General features: G+C 42.5%; 1 protein-coding gene across 2 annotated transcripts in view; it reads right to left on the bottom strand.

Moving 5' to 3' along the window:
• The window catches only part of FAM171A1 (family with sequence similarity 171 member A1), a 292,982-nt gene that overhangs the window by 130,060 nt on the left and 136,907 nt on the right, over positions 1-26,015 (bottom strand). For both annotated transcript variants that reach the window (XM_033931205.1, XM_033931204.1), the window contains exons 4-5: positions 12,113-12,271; positions 4,811-4,987 (exon numbers count right to left, since the gene is read on the bottom strand). In XM_033931205.1, coding sequence (XP_033787096.1) covers positions 4,811-4,987; positions 12,113-12,271 — 336 coding nt within the window. The remainder of the gene's footprint in view (positions 1-4,810; positions 4,988-12,112; positions 12,272-26,015) is intronic.

The raw sequence follows: 26,015 nt of genomic DNA, 5'->3' as shown, positions 1-26,015 counted from the left end.
GGCATCTATATGGCAGTATACTAGGATTTTTGTGGGCTCACACTTTCCACCATTAATTCAGTGATTAGGAATGGCTTCTGGGCCAGGGTCTTCTTCTCTATGGCTTACTAGTCCACTCAACATGCTACTTAAGATACCTGTGTGATGCTTACTAGGTTTTTCCCATACAGGTATGTACTATTTCATTCAGATTTTTGGGGGGTAGGTGGAAGGGGATCAGTGAGAGGGTCATAACTTAATCCCTCCAATAGTCATCTGGTCAGTTTGGGTATCTTTCGACACTTAATTCACTTTTAAAACAGGTCTAGCTCAGAACATCTTAAGTTCCATCCAGGACGTCTTGGGAAAAGTTTGAATATTGCTACAAGACATCCAAGTCTAAGCCTGTCAAAAGGCTGCCCAGAACATACCCCCAACATGCCCCCTTTAATTCTGGACACACAGTGGGTAGGTAGGTACTGTCCACACAGACATGCCAATAGAGCAGTGGAGCACCTTAGAGGGCACTGCTGTGAACTTCAGGTACGTTAGATAGATTGTGAGCCAGGGAAAATACTTGAGTATCTGATTGTAAACCACCTAGATAAGCCTTGTAAGATGTCCAGAAAGATAGTTTAAAAAAATCTGCACTTAGATGTTTTGGCAAGATTTTTGCCATATTTTGGACATCTTAATGTTTTGAAAATGTCCCTAATAACGGAATTAGAAAAGGTACAGAGAAATTGATAAAGGGGATGGGAGGACTTCCCTATAAGGAAAGGCTAAAGTGGCTAGAGCACTTCATTTTGGAGAAGAGACAGCTCAGGGGAAATATGACAAAGGTCTATAAATAATGAGTGGAGTGGAACAGGTAGATGTGAATGGCTTGCTTACTCTTTCCAAAAATACTAGAACTAGGGGCATGCAATAAAGTCACAAAGTAGTAAGAAACTGGAGAAAATATTTCTTCACTCAACATGTAATTAAACTCTGGAATTTGTTAAGAACATAAGAATTTCCATATTAGGACAGACCGAAGGTCCATCAAGCCCAGTATCCTGTTTACAACAGTGGCCAACCCAGGTCTCAAGTACCTAGCTAGATCCCAAGTAGTAAAACAAATTTTATGCTGCTTATCCTAGGAATAAGCTAGAGAATGTGGTGAAAGTAGTTAGGTTAGCAGGGTTTAAAAAAAAAGGTTTGGATAATTTCCTAAAAGAAAAATCCTTAAGCCATTGTTGAGATGGACTTGGGAAAATCCACTGCTTATTCCTAGGATAAGCAGCATAAAATCTGTTTTACTCTTTGGATTCTTGCTAGGTACTTGTGAGCTGGGTTGACTACTGTTAGAAACAGAATACTGTGCTTGGTGAATCTTTGATTTGTCCCATTACAGCAACTCTTGTGTACATTATTATGTATATATGGATAGCTACCTAGTTAAAGTTAGGACAGCAAAAAGGATGAATATTGACTTGAAGGAGTCCACGAGATGACTGAAGGTGGAAAAACCCAGAGGATCTAACTGGATGTAAAATTTAAATTTGCTGATTATGTTCTCATAGAATCTGGTAATAAAATGACAAAGACAAAAAAACCCCAAACTTATCTTGATGAAATAGTGCGTTTGTAAGTTCATCGGTTTGTCCTCTCCGAACCAGAAGTACCAAATGCAGTGGAGACGTGGTGTTGTGAAACATTTTCTCTGAAGCATTGTGAGGTTCCTGAAGAAGGGGTGGCTCCCTGAAACTAAGGGCTCCTTTTACAAAGCTGCACTAGGGCTTTAACGCATGGAAAAGCGTGTGCTACATTGCCGCGCATGCTAGACCTTAACCCCAGCATTAGCGCGCACTAACCTTGCACTACACAAAAAATACTAACGCCAGTTCTACGAGCACAGCTTAGTAAAAGGAGCCCTAAGCTTAGTTGAACCTGAAAGCATAACTTTAAGCCAGTGGAAGTATTGTATTGTGTTTATTTATTATTCGCCTTATACAAAGCGAAGGACAAATGAACAGACAAAATAAATACCATTATAAACATCAAAGCATACAAAATAACAATAAAAATATAAAACAGTCAACAGCGACCATCTTCAACATACACAGCATCCTCCCCAAAACCACAGCACAATTTTCAGTTTAAGTATATTGAATGCTATTGAATAACGGACCTCCCGATGAATTTACAAACGCGCTATTGCACCAAGTTGTGGTTTTGTCTTTGCCATTTTATTGCTTGCTTTTTATGTGGCTGGTTCCAGGGACTTCTTTGTTATTTGTGAAACGTGGAAAGTTACGACTCTCGCAAAAATTTTCATTTTGATTCAGTGATTTCACATTTTGTTTGAATGCATGCTAGTGATATCCGATGATGGTGTGTAGCTAAAACAGTGGGAATTGGTTTCTCTGTGGCAACATATGAGCAAAGGAGCTTATTTCCTCTTTTGGGGGATAGTGCTCTTTAGGGCTCATAACCTCACACTGAGGATTCACTTATCTAATATAATAAAGCCCTAAGTGCGCATGTGCACTCCCACCACATTTTCTGTGCGCTGTAGGGCACTGCAGGTAGGAGTGCGCATGTGCAAGAATCCCCTGAGGCGGATGTCAGCCGCCGCGGCGGCTGTTGGTGGCTGCAGGCTGCGGCGGAAGATGACGCGAAGGAAAGTGGCAGCGAGTCTCAGTGTCTCCAGCGACCGTGTCCCTGCCTCTCTGTTTCCGGGCTGTGCTGGGAAAGGATGGGCTGAGGCCAGGTCTAGAAGAGGAAAGAGAAGCGCCTGATCCGGCAAGTAACTCAACTGCTGAGGAAACTGCTCCCTCTAGCTGATGGAGAAGCCAGGGAGCCAGAAAGAAAGGTGTGGGGGGGGGGGGGGGGAGGAAACTATACAGGGGATAAGAGAGAAAGAAAAAAAGGAGACTGAACTGAAGGATAAGAAGGGAAATTAAGATACAGAGGAAGGGATAGAGAGAATATTGTAATCACATCATATGTCATATATAATATAATATAAAGCCCTAAGCGTGCATGCGCACTCCCACCTGCGTGCTCCCGTTTTCCATGCGCTGTAGGGACCCGCAGGTAGGAGTGCACATGCGCGCAGCGGCGCAGAGCCTGTTTGCCACGGCAGCTCTTGCCGTCTGAAGGATAAAAACCCCAAAACCCCCAGAGCTCGCTTTGGGTCTGGCAAGGGCTGCGGGTCCTGAAAACCTTCTGATTCCAGCAGCGTCTGCAGCACTCTACACCCGCTGCTTCGGGGGCTTCTACTGCCCTGATTTGACTGGGCAGTAGAAGGCCCCGAAGCAGCGTGTGTAGAGTGTTACAGACGCTGCTGGAATCGGAAGGTTTGTCGGGACCACGGGAAGGGAAGGGGGGGGGAAGGGAACTAAGGGAGCCGGCCAGACCGCGGGAAGGGGAAGGGGGGGTAGGGGAAATGCTGCTGCTGCACTGGGAAGTGGTGTGGGGGGAGGGAAATGGAGGGGGAGGGAATGCTGCTGTGGCTGTTGCACAGGGAAGTGCATAGGAGGCAGGGAGAGAGACAGATAGATAGAAAGAAAAGAAGAAAGACACAGGGGCAGGAAGAGACACAGAAAGACAGACAGACAAGGGGGCCAGGGAGAGAGACAGACAGCGGGAGGGAGAGAGAGACAGAACTAAAGACACACAGACATATATTCTAGCACCCGTTAATGTAACGGGCTAAAATACTAGTTATTAATATTTATCTGTATGTTTGGTTATTTTCCACGTTCCCTTGGATTCACTAGAGGGGTCGTTAATATTGTGTTTCTCATAGAACCTGTTGACAGAATATAAGGAAAGAGAGACAGAGGGAATGAGGGTGCACTGTAGTGTGATGATATTAACACACTCAAGATCTGGAAACATGGATACAACAAAGAGGAACAATGAACAGAGAGAGACGGGTGCATCTTACTTAACCAACCTTCATATTCAATATGGTATCTATGATGAACCTTCCTTAGTGACAAATTAACATGCATTACATTAGAGATGAGAATCTTCCCCTCCCACTCAGTTTAGGATTGACAACTGGCTCCATTTTTTTTTTTCAAGATAGGCCAATCCAAATTTGATTTAGTCCTACTGGTTTTCTTAGGATGCATGAAATGGGGTAAAATCAGAAAAGGATCAGCAGTGGAAAAATAAACTGGAGTTTGGTGGTAATCCTTGCCTTTATATCACTGTAAGCAAATAAAAGCAAGGCAGAGAACTCATTACAAAGAGTCAAGGGGACCTGGAAAATGTCATTAAGACGCCCTTCCCAGCAATAACTCTTGTTCAAATGACAAAAACATTTCCTAGCTAGGCCTCGACTCTTATAGTCTATAAAGCACCATTCCCACCTTCTTTGACTTTTATTAAAAAAAAATATATATATATACATATTACTTTGGCTCCTGTGCTGAACACTAGACTCACAAAACTCAACCATGCACTTGCTCCCAGATTCTATGAATTGCATTCAAATTTACATGCAATCCTGAGAGCCACACACAAATAAATTAGATAATGAGCCCTCAGCAATCAATATTTGGCTAAGAAAGCAATAATTGACGTTAACTGGCACTACACTGCATGTGCACATGAATCTGGCTACGCACAATTCAATTATGATCTGCACCCAATCCTCTCACACACAACAAAAAGGGGGCATGGCCACAGGAGGGGCATGGGTGGGTCAGGAACATTCACAAATGTAGCGCGCAAGGATTCCAAGGATCCATGCACACACCAGGATTTACATCAGGATTTCAGTTGTCTGCCATTATTACATCCTGCGATGGCACTGCCAGCTTCTCTTACTTACCAAGTTTTTGGTCAAATTTCCATGCTGGAACATGAGCATTGTGCTTCAGGCTGCTGCTGGATGGCAGAGGCACTGTCACGTAGATGGGACCATTCACCGGGATCTCTGTCCCATCATTGCTGAGCAAATGAACGCTGACTGCAGTGACAGGAGTCAGATCGTACCTGGTGCTATTTCCTACCAAGAACAAAAAAAATAAACATTGTGTACAACATGCCACAAACACCCATCTGAGGAAAATTGATAAAAGCACATTTTACATCCAGAAAACTGTGGCCAAATACATACACACAAGCAAAAGCGCCAACAAGATGGTACGTGCTTATGCGGGAGGAGTGCAAGTATTCCCAGTTGCAATCTACATATTTTATAAAATACTTAAGTAGAAGCATAACCCCTAATTCCAAGACTGGGTGATTGCATTTATGCTCCCCTACATTTACACAGGCCGACATTCAAAGCGATTTAAGTGGGTAGTAGGGGTTCCTTCCTGCTTAAATCACCTGTCACTGCCTACCCAAATATTCAGTGGCCCTAAAATGGACAGTGCCACTGGATATCGTCTCTGACTGCTGCCAAAAAAGTGGGTAGGTCAGGGGCAGTATAGGGGGGCGAAGTTAAGGAGGAACCAGGGGTTATGCATGTGGCGGCAATATTTAATGCCAGCACCTGCATAACCATTTGTAGCTTTAAAAAGTCCCTGATTGGCCTGAAAGCCCCTTGACAAAGCTCTCAACTTCCTACCCCCTCCCAGACCAAGCCATGAGATGACTCCCTCCACAGTCTGGGTAGCACCCCTGGGTCTACCTTTGCTCTCTGGTGGCCCAGTGGGGGCATTGGGGGCCAGAGCAAAGCCCCCTCACTCCAGCTCCTTGTGGCTGCCATTTGGTACCAGCAGACACAAAGGGCTTTGCTCCTGCCCCCAATAGACCACCAAGGAGCAAAGGTAGGCCTTGGGGGAGGGGTGAGCTACCTAGATTGTCTGTGTATGTGGGGGAGAAGCAGGGAGGCTTTGTCAGGAGATTGAGAGGGAGATCAGTTGGGCCCACATAAGCTCAGGTGGCCAGCCCTCCCCAAATTAGCCCTTGATATTCAGTGCCGGTGCCGGGACATAGCCTAGCAATGAATACTGGGGTTAATTTAGCTGGTGACGATCAGCATTTTAAAAAACATTGACCGCCACTGGCTGAATATTGCCCATACAGAATACTAGCATTTAACATGGGCAAACATACACTTATGTTGGGATACAGTTATCCTGGGATATAGTTATACTGGGCTATAATCTGTGCAGCCAGACTGATTTTTGGAAAGAAAAAAATTTGATCATGTGTCACTTCTGCTGAGGAAACTACATTGGCTTCCGTTTCAATTGAGAGTTCAATTTAAATGTGCCTGTATAGTCTTTAACATTTTACATGGACTATTTGTTCCTCTGATGCCTTTATCTCTAAACACCATGAGATCTTTGGGCACAAGAACAACTCATATGAATAAGTTCTATTTTCCATCATTGAGAGGAATCAAGTCCATTAGTAAAATTTCACACTCATTTCCATACTTACTAACTACAATATGGAATGGACTACCTCCTCAAATTAGATCGTGTTTATCTCTTCAGATCTTTCACAAAACCTTAAAAACCACTATGTTTCATCGCTTTTTAGGCAATATTGCCAATGAATGTTAATGGATCTTTCTTTGTGATCTAATTATGTAAACCGAATCGAGCTCCTATTTTTAAGAGATGATTCGGTATATAAGACTAAGAATTAGATTAGATTAGGAAAGACAGGGTAAGAAGAAAAGGAGAGGGAGTGATGTTAAATGTTAAAGATCGTATTAAAACCACACAATTGTAGAATCTACAGGGGAAGGAAGAGGCACTGTGGATCAAACTGGAGAGAGGAAATGTAAAGGAATTGGTGTGATATACAGACATCCTTCACATATGGAAGAAGTGGAAAGAGATTGAATAGAAGACATTCAAAATATAGCTGTAAAAGGGGAAGTACTACTAATAGATAATTTTAATATGCCAGATGTTGATTGGGGCATCCCTACTGTGGGATCTCCTAGAAGTAGGGAGCTCCTGGATTCTCTACAAGGAGAACTGTTCCAGCAGTTGTTAATGGCATCCATGCGGGATGGGGCTATACTGGACTTAGTGCTTACAAATGGGGAAAGTGTTTCTGATGTTACAGTGGGTGATCATCTGGCATCCAGTGATCACCACATGATGTAGTTTAATTGTTAAGATGGGTGTAGAAAGGGCTCATTTAAAAATAAAGATTCTAGACTTAAAAAAAACAACTAACTTTGTACGTCAAGGAATTGTTGTCTTGATGGGAACATCTGGAGGAAGCAGGAAAGCAGTGGGCAAAACTGAAAGGAGTTATTGTAAGATCAACTAACCACTTTGTAAGGAAAGTAAGTAAAAGTAAGAGATTCTCAAAAATAGTAGCTGAGAAGGTAAAGAAAAAGAGGTTAGCTTTTATAAACTACAAAAGATCACAAGAAGAGGAAGACAAGCAAAAATATCTGGAAAAGTTAAGAGAGGTTGGTCGAGTAGTCAGGAAAGCATGCAAATGAAAGAAAAAAATAGCTGACATGGTAGGGGGTTATTACAAGACATTTTTTTTAGGTATATTAGTGATAGGAAGAAGTGCAAAAGTGGCATTGTGAGGCTCAAAAGTGAATGGAAGAAATATGCAGAAGCTGAATTGGTTAATAAATATTTCTGTTCTGTGTTCATAGCTGGTAGCGGGACTGCAAAATACAAACGTAATGACTGTGTCTGAATTCAAGTACTTGGGATTTCTTAGGGAGAGGAGGAGCTAGTAGATGCTCTGAATGGACAGACTGGATGGGCCTTTTTACCTTTATCTGCCATCATATTTCTCTGTTTCTATGCATGTAAATGCTGATAGAAGGCGAACGCAGTTGAATGTTCTCGTTGTCTCAACTTATAATTAATCTGAAACTTCATTTTGTGTGTTTTCTGTGGTTGGTGTTTCAATGTGGAATTCTTTGTCAGGGATGGTTAACAAGACTAAGAATGTCATAATGCCACTGTATCGCTCCATGGTGCGACCTTATTTGGAGTATTGCGCTCAATTCTGGTCTCCTTATCTCAAGAAAGATATAGTGGTGAAAGAAAAGGTTCAAAGAAGAGCAACCAAGATGGTAAAGGGGATGGAACTCTCCCCTCTACATCCTTCCCTCACCCCCCCCCTGGCAACTTTGATCAATTTGTTATTGAACCGCTCATAACCCCGCTCAACTGCTGTAAACCACTTGTAACCTTGTTTAATTGATGTGAACCGCCTAGAACTCTTCCGGGTATGGCGGGATACAAAAATAAAGTTATTATTATTATTATTATTATTGTATGAGGAAAGACTAAAATGGTTAGGGCTCTTCAGCTTGGAAAAGAGATGGCTGAGGGGAGATATGATTGAAGTCTACAAAATCCTGAGTGGAGTAGAACATGTTCAAGTGGATCGATTTTTCGCTCTGTCAAAAATTACAAAGGCTAGGGGACACTCGATGAAGTTACATGGAAATAGTTTTAAAACCGATAGGAGGAAATTTTTTTTCACTGAGAATAGTTAAGCTCTGGAACGCGTTGCCAGAGGATGTGGTAAGAGCGGATAGCATAGCTGGTTTTAAGAAAGATTTGGACAAGTTCCTGGAGGAAAAGTCCATACTCTTGTTATTGAGAAAGACAAGGGGGAAGCCACTGCTTTCCCTGTATCGGTAGCATGGAATATTGCTACACCTTGGGTTTTGGTCAGGCACTAGTGACCTGGATTGGCCACCGTGAGAACGAGCTGCTGGGCTTGATGGACCATTAGTCTGACCCAGTAAGGCTATTCTTATGTTCTTATATTTGAGAATTTGTTCAAATTTTCAACAGTTTAGAAAAGGAATGACAACTCATTGTTTTGTGAAAGCTTTTATGGAGAGTTAGGTTTTCAGCTGTGTAAGATTTATTGATTTGGGGAGATTCTGTGAGAATTGTACTTATTTACCCTCTCCCCTTTTACTAAGCCGTGGTAGAGGTTTCTACCATGGTCCGGAGTGCTAAATGCTCTGACGCTCATGAGCACCGGTTACAGAATCGTGGCTAGCGATGCCTATGTAAAAACTTAGGTGTCTGAAATGGAGGTGAGGGTTTTAAAGGCCTACATTTCAAGTGCCTAAATTTTTGGAGAATCGTGCTCTGACCAGTGTAAGTCACGCTCTGACCATAAAAAGCTGCTAAACGCTGTGCGATAGGCGTCTATCACACAATTTTTTTTTCCAATTATTGAGCCTATTAAAGGTATTTTGCCAATTAAATTAGGTGCAAAAGAGGCCTAACTTTAGGTGTCCTTTACAGAATTTGGGCCTAAGTATAAGGCCCTTGATCGAGACTGTCCCAGCTTTGCTGGCTGGGTTGAGAACTTTTCAAAAAGGCCCTCATAATACTGGATAGGATTCTGGAATTGAGGGTGGGGGTGGGGTTGAACAAAAATGGATTTTGAAATCAAAAACTTTAGAGCCAAATAGTCTGAATGTTTCCACGAACTGGATGGTTTTCTTTTAGTTTTTTCAATTGGATGTGCTGACTGGCTGTTTTCAAGGTGAAAGTCTATATAACAGCAGCCCTGCCATGATTTTGAATGCGACCTCTGTTATTAGAAGACTGAGGAAGTTTCAGCCCTGATGCAGCAGTTCTTTCTGCAAAATTAAGGCCTCTACTGGGCATATATAGGAGGTGAAGTCCTAATGATCCTTCCAAGGATAATTTTTTTCAGAAGATTAATTAAATAACATGAATCTTCATATAGGCAGTTAATAAATGCCAATAACTTATTTTGGATTGAAGAAGTTAAGACTGGAGAGTGTATTTTAGGACCAATGACTGAAATGTGCCTGACCCTGTGAGTTCTCCTCTAGAAGGGTTTGTGTTGAGATTTTTTTTCTTCTATTAGTATGGACAAAATTCTATTATTGCTAACTAGCTCTAGTTACAGAGAATAAGCAAAGAAGTGTGAGAGCTGATTTTGGATTAATAGTCTTTCTATGCAGTACCTTGATTTTTCAGATACAAAACAGGCCGTTTCATTATTAGATAGCTTACTTATTTGACAGCTATCATGCTGTCTCTCAAAGCTATGGGTAGATCTGGTAGGAGAGGATGTACATCATCAGTCCAGATGTAGAAACGTACGGTATGTTCACTAAACAAAGCAGCTCAGATAGAGATTTGAAGTAAATATTGAATGAAATAGGTGACAGCAATGGTGTAGTAAGAGGGGGCAGTGTTCCCCAAGTGCTGTCTTGGCAGGGCGCCACCCAGCAGCAGCATAGAAGCCTGGCATCTCTCCTCTTCCACCCCCACAACCCTAGTGATGGGGGGGGGGTCTCCTAACTGCACTGCACTCCCCCAGTATCTTTTAAATCCTGCTATTCTTCACCATTACTAAAAAGCATCCCCGAGTCCTCTGATATAACTTTCTGTTTGCAGGACTAGGAAGTTACATTAGAGGGAAGGCTCAAGTTGGCACAAGCAGCAGGTAGAAGACCCTGCTCACTGCCGATGAAGAATAGCATGATTTAAGAGGTATGGGGGGTGGAAGTACAGTGTATTTAAAAGATCCCCCATGCCTAGGGTTACCAGACGTATGGATTTCCCCAGACATGTCCTCCTTTTGAGGACATGTCCAGGGGTCTGGACAGCTTTTCAAAACCCAGCACTTTGTCAGGGTTTTGAAAAATTTTCCTCCACATTGTGTTAGGCAGGAGACGTGATGGGGCAGGGATGGGTGGAACTGGGTGGGCCTGGGGGCAAGTCTAGGGGTCTAGATTTTCCAAATGGAAAATCTGGTAACCCTATCCATGCCCCCATCGCTGGGGGAGGGGTGGGGGAAGGAGAGATGCTGGGTTTCTCTGCTGATGGTTATACCAGATCTACCCACAGCCAGGGTGGAGGGGGAATAAAGTTAGGAGATTTCCCTACGTCACTGGGTGACAGTATGGATCCCTGTTGTCTGTCTGACAAATGGGATTTGGAACCATGCAAATACTGTGCCACTGATACCTATTTCTGCCAGCCAAGCAAGCATGATGATATGGTCCTGAATGCTGAAGGCTGCTGAGAAATCCAGCAGCACTAGAATCGAGGCTGATCCCTTGTCTCTTTCTTGGATTTGTGTAAATAAATGCTTATACTTCTTGATTAAATAGAACCACAATAATTAGTATTCAGACTATCTATATGATCACAGAATTGAGGAAAATACTCAGTACCAAAACAAAACAGAAACCCAAATTAAATCAAGGGGGCAGGGCAGCGGAATGCCATGTTGTTTAGGGGGACCAAGGCGCTCCGCCCTAGCCCCGGCAGAAATCATACGGCAGCTTCAATTTTAAATGATCGGGCAGCCACCACGCAGCATCAAGAAGAAGGCCTGCCCTCGGAAGTCTTCATTCTACTTCCGGGGGCAGGCCTGCTCCTTGAAGCTGCGTGGCGGCGGCTGCCTGGTCATTTTAAGTTAAACCCTGGGAGTCGGGAGGGCGGGCGGGCGGGCACCAGTTTTTGGGGAGGGTATGGCCCCTGTGGCCTCCCCTGTTCCGATGCCTATGCAAGGGGGGTCAATATTCAAGGTGCATTCCCAGGTAAGTTCAATGCTCTCAATTGATTAAATCACCTGCTCAGGGCCAACTGCTAATTTTAAGCAGCATTTAACTGGTTAGTACTGAACTGAAAACCAGCTATTTTGGGGGTGTTCTGGGGCAAAGCTGGCACTTGGCCAGGTAAGTGCCAATATTCAGCATGTAACCGTCCAGGCTAACACATAAAGAGGACCACATAAAAGTCAGCTCCATCTGTATGCGGCAATCCATAGCTGGATAAGTACTGGATAAACACTTAATAGGGCCATGCACTAGTCACCAAAATGCTGATTGCTACTGGCTGAGTTTTAGGCCCTACAATTACTGCTCTTATTCTGCATACAGTGTGGAATGAAATAAGAGTTTCAAGTTTTAATAAACTTGAAACTCATTTCATTCCACACTCTGTGCAGAATATGGACAAATTCCTGGAGGAAAAGTCCATAGTCTGTTATTGAGAAAGACACGGGGGAAGCCACTACTTGCCCTGGATCGGTAGCATGGAATATTGGGTTTTGGCCAGGTACTAGTGACCTGGATTGTCCACCCTGAGAAAGGGCTACTGGGCTTGATGGACCACTGGTCTGACCCAGTAAGGCTATTCTTATGTTCATATAAAACCAACAAGCACACACTTACCAGTTCCATTTCCATCTAAGCCTTGTAAGTAAGGAAAGCTATCCACTTCCCACGGCGAGCTGGCAGTAGTCAAAAATGCAGTCAGATCGTTGTACGTGGCATTCCCAGGTAAGTTCAATGCTCTTCTTTGAAAGTGAACTCGAGGCTGGACCCGTGAGCCTGGGAAAACGAACCATTACGTTAGACGGTATGGAATCTTTAGCTACCTCTCTCTTTCCCTCTTTATACAGCAGCATATGCAACACTGCACAGTTAGGACAGTGGGTTGCATCACGTCTGGGTACCTAGGTGTAAATCACAACAGGATAGAGCCGAGTAGTCTCCAGTATATTTTTATCATCCCCAACTTTGACATAACACTTAAAAATAGTCAGCATATTTTCTAAACCAGTGTTTCTCAACTCGGTCCTGGAGTACCCCCTTGATTTGCATACACTGCCTCCATTATATGCAAATTTCTTTCATGCATTTTCTTGTGGATATCTTGAAAACCTTACTGGCAAGAGGGTGCTCCAGGACCGAGTTGAGAAACACTGTTCTAAACCATTCTTCTTTGGGAGAAATAATTGTAAGGAATTTATAAAGATCATCAACACTAATTGAGTACTTCCCAGAGAACTTAATTAAAATGCTACCAATAAAATTAAAAATTTTAAAAACCCAACAAACCACTAATTAATTTCAATTGAACAGCTGTCGGCTTCAAAGCGCCTACTGAAATAAAGGACAATGTGTGCGTGACCTGTTTATAGGGCACAGCCAGCTGCAGCTTTCCAAAGAGAGGTAACACTGTGCATTTCATCTTACACTCATCTCACAATCCATCAAGCACTGATTACATTTACCAAGTATTTTCTAATGAGCTCCATTTCCTCCTTTGTTAACAAATGCGTTCAGTTTGATGTTTTCTTTAGTCCTGTCACCTTTTCTTTTCCCTCCCTCTCTCTCTCTCTCTACCTATTTATCCTCTATCCTATAATATTATGCATTCTTTTCCTCTCTTTGAATTTGCTATGTAAACTGTTTTGTTATGCTATAATGAAAGGCAGTAGGATCAAGGGCAAAAAGCCATAACCATAATTCATAAACCACTACTGCCAGACAATAAGGAGACAATTCTAGAACTGATCACCTCCATTTAGGCACCATGAGGCCACAAGATAAGAGTCTATTCTATAATGGATCCTAATTGCCTAGGTTCTGTTATAACGTACTACGTAGCATAACCCACTATCAATGCACTTAACATTTAGCCATCTGTAGTTACATCAGTCGTACAGCTGGTTTAAATGTGAGCAGCATTTCGAAAATGTGTCTTAGGCTCTTTTTAACTTTGTACGACTTGAGAAATGGACGTAAACAGACTTAGACGTCCCTTTTGATTATGCCCCTCAAAGTATTCAGTTTGCAGTCCTCCTCTTTTTTGGCATTTACAAAATAAAATATCCTCTGATACCCCCATTCTGCTGCACAGGGGGATGAGAGGAAGGGGGGGAGGAATAGAAAGATACTGCACAAGGGGATGGGTGAGAGGGGAGGAAAGATGCTGCACACGTTGGGAAGAGAAAGGAAATGGGAAGAATTGGGGTGGAGGAGAGGAAGGGAGAGATAATCATTGTAGATGAAAAAATAAGACATCCTCAAAAATAAGTCCTAGTGCCTTTTTTGGGTCCAAAATTAATATAAGACAGTGTCTTATTTTCGGAGAAACACGGTATTAGGCAATTTCTTCATTGCTTCATGCTTCCCATTGGTCACAGACAGTGACGCAGTAATGGGTGGGGGGGGCGGTCCTCCCCAGGAGCCATCTTGCACGGAGCGTTAGCACCCCTCCTCCTCCGCCTCCCTCTCTCCTCCCCCTGCTGCGCACGTGCCCCTTCCCCTGTACCTTTTTAAATTTGGCGCGAGCAGCCAACAACTCGCTGCCCGCGTTGGCTTCGGCGCTCTCTGTGATGCCACTTCCGGGATCCGTGCCTAGAAAGTGGCGTCAGAGAAAGCGCTGAAGCCAACGCGGGCAGTAAGTTGGTGGCTGCTCGCATGGAAGTTAAAAAGGAACAGGGAAGGGGCGTACACGAGTGGCTGGAGGGGGGGGGGTGAGGGAGAGGCAACACTGCCCCGGGTATCGCTCACCCTCACTATGCCACTGGTCATAGAAGACAAAATAATATAGCTGAGCTACAGCTCACCTACCAGAGAGGAAGAAAAAGCTACTCTGCTTTCATTTTCTGTGTAGCAGGTCCAAAACCAAGCTGTCTTATTCCTAACCACCCACATAAATTTCCCTTATCCTAAATTCAAACCCCAGCCAACACTTACCTCAGCTACAGGGACAAATGTCCTTATGCTGCTTTTTGCTGTCAGAACGCCCTTCCCATTTTTGTAAGAGCAACTTAACTCGATTGCAAGCACCTGGTAAAATACTTATTGATATTATTTACTTGTGTTGCTTGGAATCCCCCAGGCTGCTTTGGCCCAGTGAAAAATTAAAAGCTCTGGCCTGTCTATAGCAGAGCGAGAGCGGCTGCTTAGCTTTCATGCATATGGATTGTGGAGTCCCTGTGCCAAGCTCAATACCCATCAACAGCAGTCAGAAAATGCATTTTCCAGCAGCTAAAAAAAGAGCTCTTTTAATTGTCATTGCAGGAGTGCTGGAATTAGAGTATATTTTTTAGGGGTCCTTTTATCAAGCCGTGGTAGCGGGGTTAGCGGGTCAGATATTTCATCACGCGCTAAACCCCGCGGCCAGCTACAAAACTAACGCCTGCTCAATGCAGGCGATAGCGGCTAGCGCGGCAGGCGATTTAACGCGCGGTATTATGCGTTAAACCCCTACCGCAGCTTGATAAAAAGACTCCTTAGTTGTGGTCCTTCTGTGAAGTAAGACATATATGCTTCTGGGGTTGATTTTTTACTTATACAAAGTCATCTTAATATAAATTACAGCAGGTCACATGTCAGGAATATTAAATAGAGTTAGGTATTATAAGTACATAGGATTTACTTAGACCAATTGTGATACTGTGTTTTTGATTTTTACCTGTTGACAGCAGGACCTTGATTAAAACCAACAGCTCAAAGCCAAAATGGCCATTTTGCATAGAATGTTGAGATAAGAATTGGTACATCCAAGTCAGGATATTTACAGTTCCTGTGGTATTTTACATAAGGCTCTGCTGAACGTGGAGCCTTTGGTAAAATCTATATAAGGACTAGGAGTGCATGTATATTTGTCAGCAAGTACAGCAGGCATAGCCTTTTCCAGAAATACTAATGCACAGAAAGAGCAAAATTAACTTGGCAGCTTCCACTTATTAAGCAGCACATTATTATTATTTTTTTTTAATTTGAAGGTGGAAATAAATAAAAAGATTAAGGAACATAGTAACATAGTAGATGAGGGCAGATAAAGACCCGAATGGTCCATCCAGTCTGCCCAACCTGATTCAATTTAAATTTTTTAAATTTTTTCTTCTTAGCTATTTCTGGGCAAGAATCCAAAGCTTTACCCGGTACTGTGCTTGGGTTCCAACTGCCGAAATCTCTGTTAAGACTTACTCTAGCCCATCTACACCCTCCCAGCCATTGAAGCCCTCCCCAGCCCATCTTCCACCAAACGGCCATATACAGACACAGACCGTGCAAGTCTGCCCAGTACTGGCCTAGTTCAATATTTAATCTTATTTTCTGATTCTAAATCCTCTGTGTTCATCCCACGCTTCTTTGAACTCAGTCACAGTTTTACTCTCCACCACCTCTCTCGGGAGCGCATTCCAGGCATCCACCACCCTCTCCGTAAAGTAGAGTTGCCTTTGAATCTACTCCTTTAAGCCCCCTTTTACTAAGCCACGGTACAGGTTTCTACAGTGGCCTAGAATGCTAAATACTCCGATGCTGTTCCGACACTCAGAAATTCTATGACTTGGAGCATTTAGCGCTCTGCGCAATGGCAGAAACCTCTATCATGGCATAGTAAAAGGGGGAGGAGGGGGTGTTAATCCTTTGTGTAAAGCCCTGACTGAAATGAGCACTATGCATGGCACTTTTAAAATTCCGAAAGACGGTAGATACTGTGGAATTCAATGTTCTTGATGTGATGTTTATTAAGATAAATTAAACAAAACTATCCACTGTAAAGAGCGGCTGACCTAAAAAGGGGTTGGTGGCGGACCCAACACAGTCTGTGTTTTGGCTCTAGGTCAGTATATACTCATAAAACAAGAGGTGGATATGAATATGGGTACAACCTTGCTTGAAGGAGAACCAAAAGAAACAAAAATTAATAAGGTTTCCGTGCTGTGGAGTGGGCAGAAATCAGGCTGGGTTGTATGTAAACAACCTTTGGATAATATGTTATCAGAAAATTGTTGATATACCACAAATTCTAACCATTTGGCCCGCCATGGAATACCAGCCTCTGGATGACAGAATTCAACTTTACTTAAATCAGCATTTGATGCTTTTGGTATTGGTGTACATATGATATCAGTAAGCTGAACAGGATATACCCCTTCTGTTAACACCTTATTAACAAACGCTCCCTTTTACTAAGCCGCGGTAGAGGTTTCTATCGCCGTCCAGAGCACTAACTGCTCTGATGCTGCTCTGACACTCATAGAATTCCTGTGAGCATTGGAGCAGTGTCAAAGCATTTGGTGCTCCAAGCCACAATAGAAACCTCTACGGCGGCCTAGTAAAAGAGAACCAAAGTTAGTCAACCAATATAAAATCCCAAATGGAATTGATGGCAGTAAAACAGCAGGACAAATATCAAAAACACATGATTTACGCAAAAATCACAACCAAACCTTTAAAACTTGTTGTTCTGAGACTCTGGAGAACACATCCTAATTCAAGTCTCCCAAAATTCCTGTTTCCGTATTAAAAATATCAGAATCTGGTACTTCACATGGAGCCAGATTTTTAAAGGACCAATCAAATATTTTCCACTTTAGATTTAGATAGATTCTGTTGCCACAAATTTAACAGGGTCATGATTGGTCAACTCTAAAAATTTGAAACATGGGGCTCCATTTACAAAGGTGCGCTAGAGGTTTTAGCGTGTGCTTAGCGCGTGCTAGCCACTACCGCCTCCTTTTAAGCAGGCGGTAGTTTTTCAGCTAGCGCGCGCTAATCTTGTGCATGCGCTAAAAACACTAGCGCACTTTCGTAAAAGGAGCCCATGGTTTAAATTTCACTATTTGACTAATTCTATCATCATAGTAAGCTTTTTTCACCTAATTCCTTTTAGTTTTAAATATTTTAAATTTATATTTCCATTCCAAGTTTAGGTTTATTAATATCTGATTGATCGCTTTACATAAAATTCTAAGCGATTTACAATTAAAATGAGGGGAAACAAGTAATTATATAAAAACATGAAAAAAAAAGACAGAGACTTCAATTGCAAACTGGAACATAAAGAAAAGGAAGAACTACAATTTGTAAAGTAAAAAAATATATAAGGGTAACATGAGAGGCGAGGGGAAAAACCTTAAAGAGGAAAGAGCGGATTAATGATTTAATATGGCGGAGGTATGTCCGAGTTAGGATTCAAAAGCATCTTTAAAAAGAAAGCACTTTAGAGAGCCCTTAAAAAGCAGGAAGCAAGTTCCATATAAGGGGTGCTGTTATGGAAAACGATGTATTACGGCGTGTATTAGAACAGTGTTTTTTGACCTTTTTACACCCATGGACCGGCAGAAATAAAAGAATTATTTTGTGGACCGGCAAACTACTAGGACTAAAATTTAAAAACCCCGTTTCCGCCCCATCTCCGCGAGCAAAATATAAACAGCAGATATAAATTCTCAAAACTGACACGTTTTGATCACTAAATTGAAAATAATATCATTTTTCCTACCTTTGCTGTCTGGTGATTTCATGAGTCTCTGGTTGCGTTTCCTTCTGTCTGTGTATCCTTTCTTTCATTTCTTTCTTTCTGCACTCAGGCCCAAGAATTGTCCCTTTCTATTCCCTCCCTCTTTCCTTCCTATGTCCTTAGTGCCCCCAGTGCCTCCTTCCCATGTCTTTAGTGCCCCCATTGCCTCCTTCCCATGCCCTTAGTGCCCCTTCCTGTCTTTAGTGCCCCCAGTGCCTCCTTCCCATGTCCTTAGTGCCCCTTCCTGTCTTTAATAATAATAATAACTTTATTCTTCTATACCGCCACAATCTTGCGACTTCTAGGCGGTTTACAATCAAGAGTGCTAGACATTCAGCGAAATACAATAAGTAGATATTCAGAGGAAATACAGAGATCAGAGACCTCAGGAGGCAATAGTATAGAAATACAATTTGCTGAGCGAAAATGTAATATGTACATTTTAGTAGGTAATGTCCGACAGGACCTGTTGGTGATAAATAGCAACGTAAAGTTACGACAAGATGAAGATAACAGATTATATTTATGTGCTGTAAGTTCAGGTGGAATAGGGAGGGGGGAGGGAGAGGGAGAGCGGGTCAATTGTCTAGGTATTTCTGGATCAGGTATGTTTTTAGGTGTTTCCTGAATTCTCCGTATGTAGTGGGCGAAAGCAGTTGGTCTAGGTCTTTGCCCCATAGGACTGCTTGGTGAGAGAGAAGGTGTTCGTGGTGTTTTTTCATTTTGCAGCCTCTAACTGGAGGGGAAATGAGTTTTGGGTGTGTGTTTCTCTTGAGTTTGTTAATAGAAAATGCGAAAAGGTCCGTTATGTACTTGGGGGTCAGGCCGTATAGTACTTTGAAGCAGAGGCAGGCAAATTTAAACCTTACTCGGCTTCCGTTGGTAGCCAGTGCAGCTGCCGATAGTAGGGTGTCACGTGGTCGAATTTCTTCAGCCCGAAGATAAGTCTGACCGCAGCATTTTGCATTATTTGGAGATGTCTCATATTCTTTTGTGAGATTGCTAGATAGGCGATGTTGCAGTAGTCAAGCTGACTCAGTATGAGGGATTGCACTAGGATTCTGAATGTTGACGTATCGAAGTATGATTTAATGGTTCTGAGTTTCCAGAGAGTAAGGAAACCTTTTCTGAATAGGGAATCCACTTGTTCCTTCATTGTTAGGCATTGGTCTAGAATAACACCTAGTATTTTCATGGTGGGCTGAATAGGGTAGTTGAGTTTATTGATGCATAGTGGGGTTTTATTGTCAAGCGGGTGAGGGGAGGCAATGAAGAATTTTGTTTTTTCTGGGTTGAGCTTGAGCATGAAATCTGTCATCCATTGTTCCATCTCATTTATGGCATCGGATGCCTTGGGAATGGTTTCCGAGATGGAGTTGGCGAATTGGATGATGATCGTAAAGTCATCTGCGTAGCTGAATAGTTTTATTCCTAGTTGGGTTAGTCTTTAGTGCCCCCAGTGCATTCTTCCCATGTCTTTAGTGCCCCCAGTGCATCCTTCCTATGTCCCTCTCACTGCCTTACACATTTTGTCCCACCTCCACCCCCGAAGCCATTCTGCCTGCCTGTCTACCTTTCTCCTTCCTTCCCTGGCCAAAGCCAGCCTACTTGCCTGCCTACCACCTTCCCTCCCTGCCCCGCAAAAAAAAAAAGCCTCCCTCCTTCCTTTCCCCTGTTCTTACCGCCCTGCTGCTGCTGCTAAAGCCGACAGGAAGTCTTCTTTCCGATGTCAATTCTGACGTCGGAGAGGACGTTCTGGGCCAACCAGGCAGCGATTTGCTTGTCCAGAACGTCCTTTCCGACGTCAGAATTGACGTCGGAAAGAAGACTTCCTGTCGGCTTTAGCAGTAGCGGCAGGGCAGTAAGAGAAGGGGACCCGGGGAAAGGAAGGAGGGAGGGACAGTAAATGATCGCCTGTCCCATTGTCCCCGAGCATAGCTTCGGAATGCTGTCCCGAAGCTATGTGTGGGGACAACGGGACAGGAGATCTGAAAACGGACCTATGGTCATTTTAATCTTGCCGGCCCTGCGTGGACCAGCAGAAATTTTCTGCGGACCGACACCGGTCCGCGGACCGGCAGTTGAAGAACAGTGTATTAGAACATAAGAACATAAGAATTGCTGCTGCTGGGTCAGACCAGTGGTCCACTCATGCGGCGGCCCTCTGGTCAAAGACCAGCACCCTAACCAAGACTAGCCCTAACAGCGCATGTTCTTGTTCAGCAGGAACTTGTCTAACTTTGTCTTGAATCCCTGGAGGGTGTTTTCCCCTATAACAGACTCCGGAAGAGCGTTCCAGCTTTCTATCACTCTCTGGGTGAAGAAGAACTTCCTTATGTTCATACAGAATCTATCCCCTTTCAATTTTAGAGAGTGCCCTCTCGTTCTCCCTACCTTGGAGAGGGTGAACAACCTGCCCTTATCTACTAAGTCTATTCCTTTCAGTACCTTGAATGTGTCGATCATGTCCCCTCTCAATCTCCTCTGTTCTAGGGAGAAGAGGCCCAGTTTCTCTAATCTTTCGCTGTACGGCAGCTCCTCCAACCCCTTAACCATCTTAGTTGCTCTTCTCTGGACCCTTTCGTGTAGTACCTTGTCCTTCTTCATGTACTGTGACCAGTGCTGGACGCAGTACTCCAGGTGAGGGCGCACCATGGCCCGGTACAGCGGCATGATAACCTTCTCCGATCTGTTCATGATTCCTTTCTCTATCATTCCTAGCATTCTGTTCGCCCTTTTCGCCACTGTCGCACATTGTGTGTATGGCTTCATCGACTTGTCGATCAGAACTCCCAAGTCCCTTTCCTGGGAGGTCTCTCCAAGTACCACCCCGGACATCCTGTATTCATGCATGAGATTTTTGCTACCGACATGCATCACTTTACACTTATCCACGTTGAACCTCATCTGCCATGTCGATGCCCATTCCTCAAGCCTGATTATGTCACGTTGAAGAACTTCGCAATCTCCCTGCGTCTTCACTACTCTGAATAACTTCGTATCATCCACAAATTTAATCACCTCGCTCATCGTACCTATGTCCAGATCATTTATAAAGATGTTGAAGAGCACGGGTCCAAGCACTGAGCCCTGCGGCACCCCACTGGTGATGCTCTTCCAGTCCGAGTATTGTCCATTTACCCTTACTCTCTGTTTCCTATGCTCCAGCCAGTTTTTAATCCACGAGAGTATTTCACCCTCAATTCCATGGCTCGCAATTTTCCGAAGTAGTCGTTCATGCGGAACCTTGTCAAATGCCTTCTGAAAGTCCAGATATACAATGTCAACTGGGTCGCCCTTGTCTATCTCCCTGTTTACTCCCTCAAAGAAGTGCAGCAAGTTTGTCAAACAAGATCTGCCTTTGTTGAAATCGTGCTGGCTGGTCCTCATCAGACCGTGTCCGTCAAGGTGATCAATGATGCGGTCCTTTATCAGCACCTTTATCATCTTTCCTGGTACCGAGGTCAGACTCACCAGTCTGTAGTTTCCCAGTTCTCCCCTCAAACCTTTTTTGAAGATTGGCATAACATTCGCTACCTTCCAGTCCTCCGGAAACTTTCTTGATTTGATCGACAGATCAAGTTCAGCTGTGGTCCCTTTCAGTTCCTTGATGACCCCCAGATGGATGCCATCCGGTCCCGGGGATTTATCGCCCTTAAGTCTATAAATCTGCCTGCATACCTCTTCTAGACTGACCTTTAACCCTGCCAGTTTTCCGTTTTCACTTCCAGCATATAACCTGATGGGTTCCAGTATGCTGTGTATACCTTCTTCAGTAAATACATACGAAAAAACGTGTTCCTTTACCTCTACAGTGAGCCATGCCGGTTCCTTATTCTTTTTTCTCTTTGATCCCTTGTTGAAACACGGTATATATAGATTTTGTGCCTCGGTGACCTTATCCTTAAAAAGAGACCAAGCTTGCTTTAGCGTCTTTACAGTGTTCATCCTCTTCTTAATCTTCTTCCCCACCATGCGTCTCATCCCTTCATAATTCTCTTTTCGGAAGTTTAGCACCATCGCCGTTGTTCTGGACCAATGTTTCGCCCCCTAATTCCAGGTTGAAGTGGATCATATTGTGATCGCTGTTTCCCAGTGTTCCTTCTACTTCTATATCTTGTGCCGAGAGAACTGTCAATAGATTTTGAGAAGAGGATCGTAACATACGAGATAAAGTGTGACTTATCCTTTATTTCTGCCATTTTCATTCTAATCTTTTGCAACTTCTTTTAAGTTCTAATAATTCTTCATTAAACCATGGTGAATAGTTTTTTAAAAAAATTCTCATTTTTAATGTTTAAGACATTAAGGGGGGGAGGGGGGTGGGTATTTTTGAGTATAATTGGAATAAGTCATTTTTATAAATGTATAAGGGAGGGAGATATAATATTTATTTTATAAGAATTAATTATAAGATGTCAGGTATATTTGAAAGTTATCTTATTATATATATTGATTGTACCTGTTTTAAGATTTGAAATGAATGAAGATTAAAAAAAAAAAAAAAATTCTCATTTCCCTGAGTAAAACAGAGAAAGAGAGAATCATTCAACCACCCCCCACTCAAAGGTACACAGCACAAGAAAATGTACAATGGTATACTAGCGACTCAGGCAGCAAAACTAGACCACCAAATCTCCAACCTACTGATCTCAGCTCCAGATTACAAAACCCTCCAAATAGAAATAAAAACCTTGCTATTCAGGAAATTCGTCAAGACAAACTAATTCTATATCTTAATAATCCCTGACCCTGTGATCATCGGAACGAATCTCAGACCTTCAATTAATTCTTGTAATCTATTCTTTATCATGTAACTCACCTGGAAATGTCCAGATTACCTCTTTTGAAATCCATCTAGAAATGTAAGGTTAAGGCAGAATAAAATTCACTAATGTAATGTAATGATGGCAGATAAAGGCCAAATGGTCCATCCAATCTGCCCATCCACAACATCCACTATCTCCTCCTGTCCCCAAGAGATCTCACATGACTGTCCCATGCTTTTTTTAAATTCAGACACTGTCTTTGTCTTCACCACCTCTACCGGGAGACTATTCCATGCATCTATCATCCTTTCTGTAAAAAGTATGCCCTTAGATTACTCCTGAGCCTATCACCTCTTAACTTCATCCTATGCTCTCTCATTCCGGAGCTTCCTTTCAAATGAAAGAGACTCGCCTCATGAGGCTTAGTAAAAGAGGGCCTAAATTTGATAAAATTGCTGAATAACACAATATAATATCATATAATTTCAGATAAATAAATAACTGGGTACCTAGAGGTCTATAAATCAAAATTAATCCCAAGTTACTAGCAAATTCTGTGTCAGAAATTTGACATATCATTATCTCCAACTTTGAATCTATTATTGTTTCTAATAAAGCAGCAGAATAAAATTCCTAATAGATTAAAGCCAAAACACCCCCCCACCCCTTCTATCTTTTCTAGGACTACTTGTAGCTGTGGAAAAGGACAGCTCAAATTCAAGCAAACTAGCTGCATTACTTCACATTCCAGGCAAAATTGTTAACAATGTGTATTCCACAGAGAATGATTTCAAAACAAAACTGTGATATCCATGCTTATTCATGAATGCAATATCAAAAGTCAAGCAGACATTTATTTAGACAATATTGTTCTGAAATCAATACATTTTATTTATATAATAATGTTCTGAAATATATCTGTCGATTTAATTTCATATATATGTCAGATTTGAAATGTGTATCCTGCCAGAGCTGGTGTTAGACCGCAAACTTGAGCTAGGATTTAACAGAGAGAGGAAAAGTTCTTTTTGTTTCTTTATTTTATTTACACCACAGCGCCAGTGTGGTTAGGAGAAGCCAAAGGGGGTGAAAAAGCTATAAAACCCACCAGGATTTTTGAAAAAAAAATCACCCAACTGGGCAGAAAAATCGAATCGAAAAACCAATTAAATAGGCTGAATCAAAATTTTTCTTCCTGAATCGGGCAGTTTGAGCTACTGTCTCAGTCTTTAGGACCTGGGATTGGGGAGAGATGGCATCCTCAGTACTTTATAATGCAAGTGAAATGAGGATTTGGTCAGACTTTTGAAGGGTCTGCAGAAGAAAAATATTGTATAGGCCGGGGACATGAGACAGCAGGAAATGGGAACTTTTCTTCCTTCTATTTTTGTGAATGGAAAGGCTGAGGATGTCAGAGAGTTCAGTTAAAATATGTGCTTTATAAAAAAAATATAATAATGTGTTTTATAAAGTTTATAAGCATTGCTGGCCTACCCAGTGAGGTGTTCCTAGTGGTGGTGGTGGCAATGTGTCAATGTGTTGAGAGGAAGAGGTGGTCTGGGAAATTCTCCTGAGCAAACTCCTGGCCCATTTACACCCCCCAGTTAGTCCACTCCACTCAACTGGTTCACACACTGAGTGGGTCTTTGGGTATTGTGCCTAGGTAGTTGTTTTGGGATCTCTTCCAGTGGTTTGTCAATATCTCCTTGTGGTCCAAGGAAGGAAACTTTGTTAACCTTAGCATTGACCTTTTGTAACAGTGCTGCTTGTGTGACATTAGGCTATCTAGTGATCGAAAGAAAAAAAACAGACCTTTGCACATTTTTGCACTATAAGTGGGTGTATGAGGAGATTCACATTCCCTGCACAGCTAAGTCCGTGTGAAGTTCCCTTGTGTTGTATTTGACATCTAGCAAAGTCTCTGTTTGGAAGGAAAGATCTAAGCTTAAAAATGAAGTGGCCAGAAGTTATGGTAAAAGCAGATAGCTTAGCTGGTTTTAAGAAAGATTTGGACAAATTCCTGGAGGAAAAGTCCATAGTCTGTTATTAAGACATGGGGAAGTGTCTGCTTGCCCTGGATCAGCAGCATGGAATGTTGCTACTCTTTGGGTTTTGACCAGGTATTAGTGTCCTGGATTGGCTACCATGAGAATGGGCTACTGGGCATGGACCATTGGTCTGACCCAGTTAGGCTATTCTTATGTTATGTTCTCATCTGTAGGGGCCTTTGGTTTCACTTCTTATTTTAATGTATTTTTTTTCTGGGAACTTATCAGTGTTTTTTTATAATGGGAACAAAAATGGAAGAGAATTAATGTGTGTGGAATGGGGGGGTAACTAATTTCTTCAGCTAAATAATTCAATTCACCTCAAACAGACATAGGAGAACTCACGCACCATTCACACACCCTCCAACCAAAAACGTCAAAAGAATAAAACAGTTCAACAACCTCCTAGCCATTCGAGCTGCAACACTCGACCCCCAACTCTACAACCTATTGACCTCGACCACAAACTACAAAACCTTCAAAAAAGAAATAAAAACCCTTCTATTCAAAAACACATAAAACCGAACTAACACAATCAGAACTGTCCCAAGCATCACCTGCAACTACTCCATATGTACTTCTGATGTCATGATAATTCAGACATAATTTATGTTATGTTATGGTATGTTTGGAATAATGGTTACATATATGAGGTTCAATAAAAGAAAATTTTCACTGCCTGTTTCTATTAAGACCATTTATTCAGTTTCATGGTTATTACAAAAAATATTTTTTTACATGGGGGGGGTGTCAAAAAATTATGGGCCCCGGGTGTCACATACCCTAGGTACGCCACTGACTGCAAGCCCTAAATACATGTGTCTGGTCTAAGACCCCTTCAAAAAAAATTATAAACATATAAGGAAATGAGACTTTATATACTGCCTTTCTGTTTGAAGGCAGTTTATATATCATATCTGGGTACTTATTTTGTACCTGGGGCAACAGAGGTGTAAGTGACTTGCCCAGAGTCACAAGGAGCTGCAGTGGGAATTGAACCCAGTTATCCAGGTCCTCAGGCTGCTGCACTAACTACTCGTTTCAAGCTGATTAGGTTTTTATATACCGTCTCTCAAGGTTATCTAAGCGATTTTACAATCAGGTACTCAAGCATTTTCCCTATCTGTTACGGTGGACTCATAATCTATCTAACGTACCTGGGGCTGTGGAGGACTGAGTGACTTGCCCAGGGCCACAAGGAGCAGTGC

Source organism: Geotrypetes seraphini, chromosome 2 (assembly GCF_902459505.1).
Source record: "Geotrypetes seraphini chromosome 2, aGeoSer1.1, whole genome shotgun sequence".
NCBI classification, from domain to species: Eukaryota; Metazoa; Chordata; class Amphibia; order Gymnophiona; family Dermophiidae; genus Geotrypetes; species Geotrypetes seraphini.
Note: the sequence above shows the minus strand (reverse complement) of the source record. Positions and strands in the feature narration are given on the sequence as shown.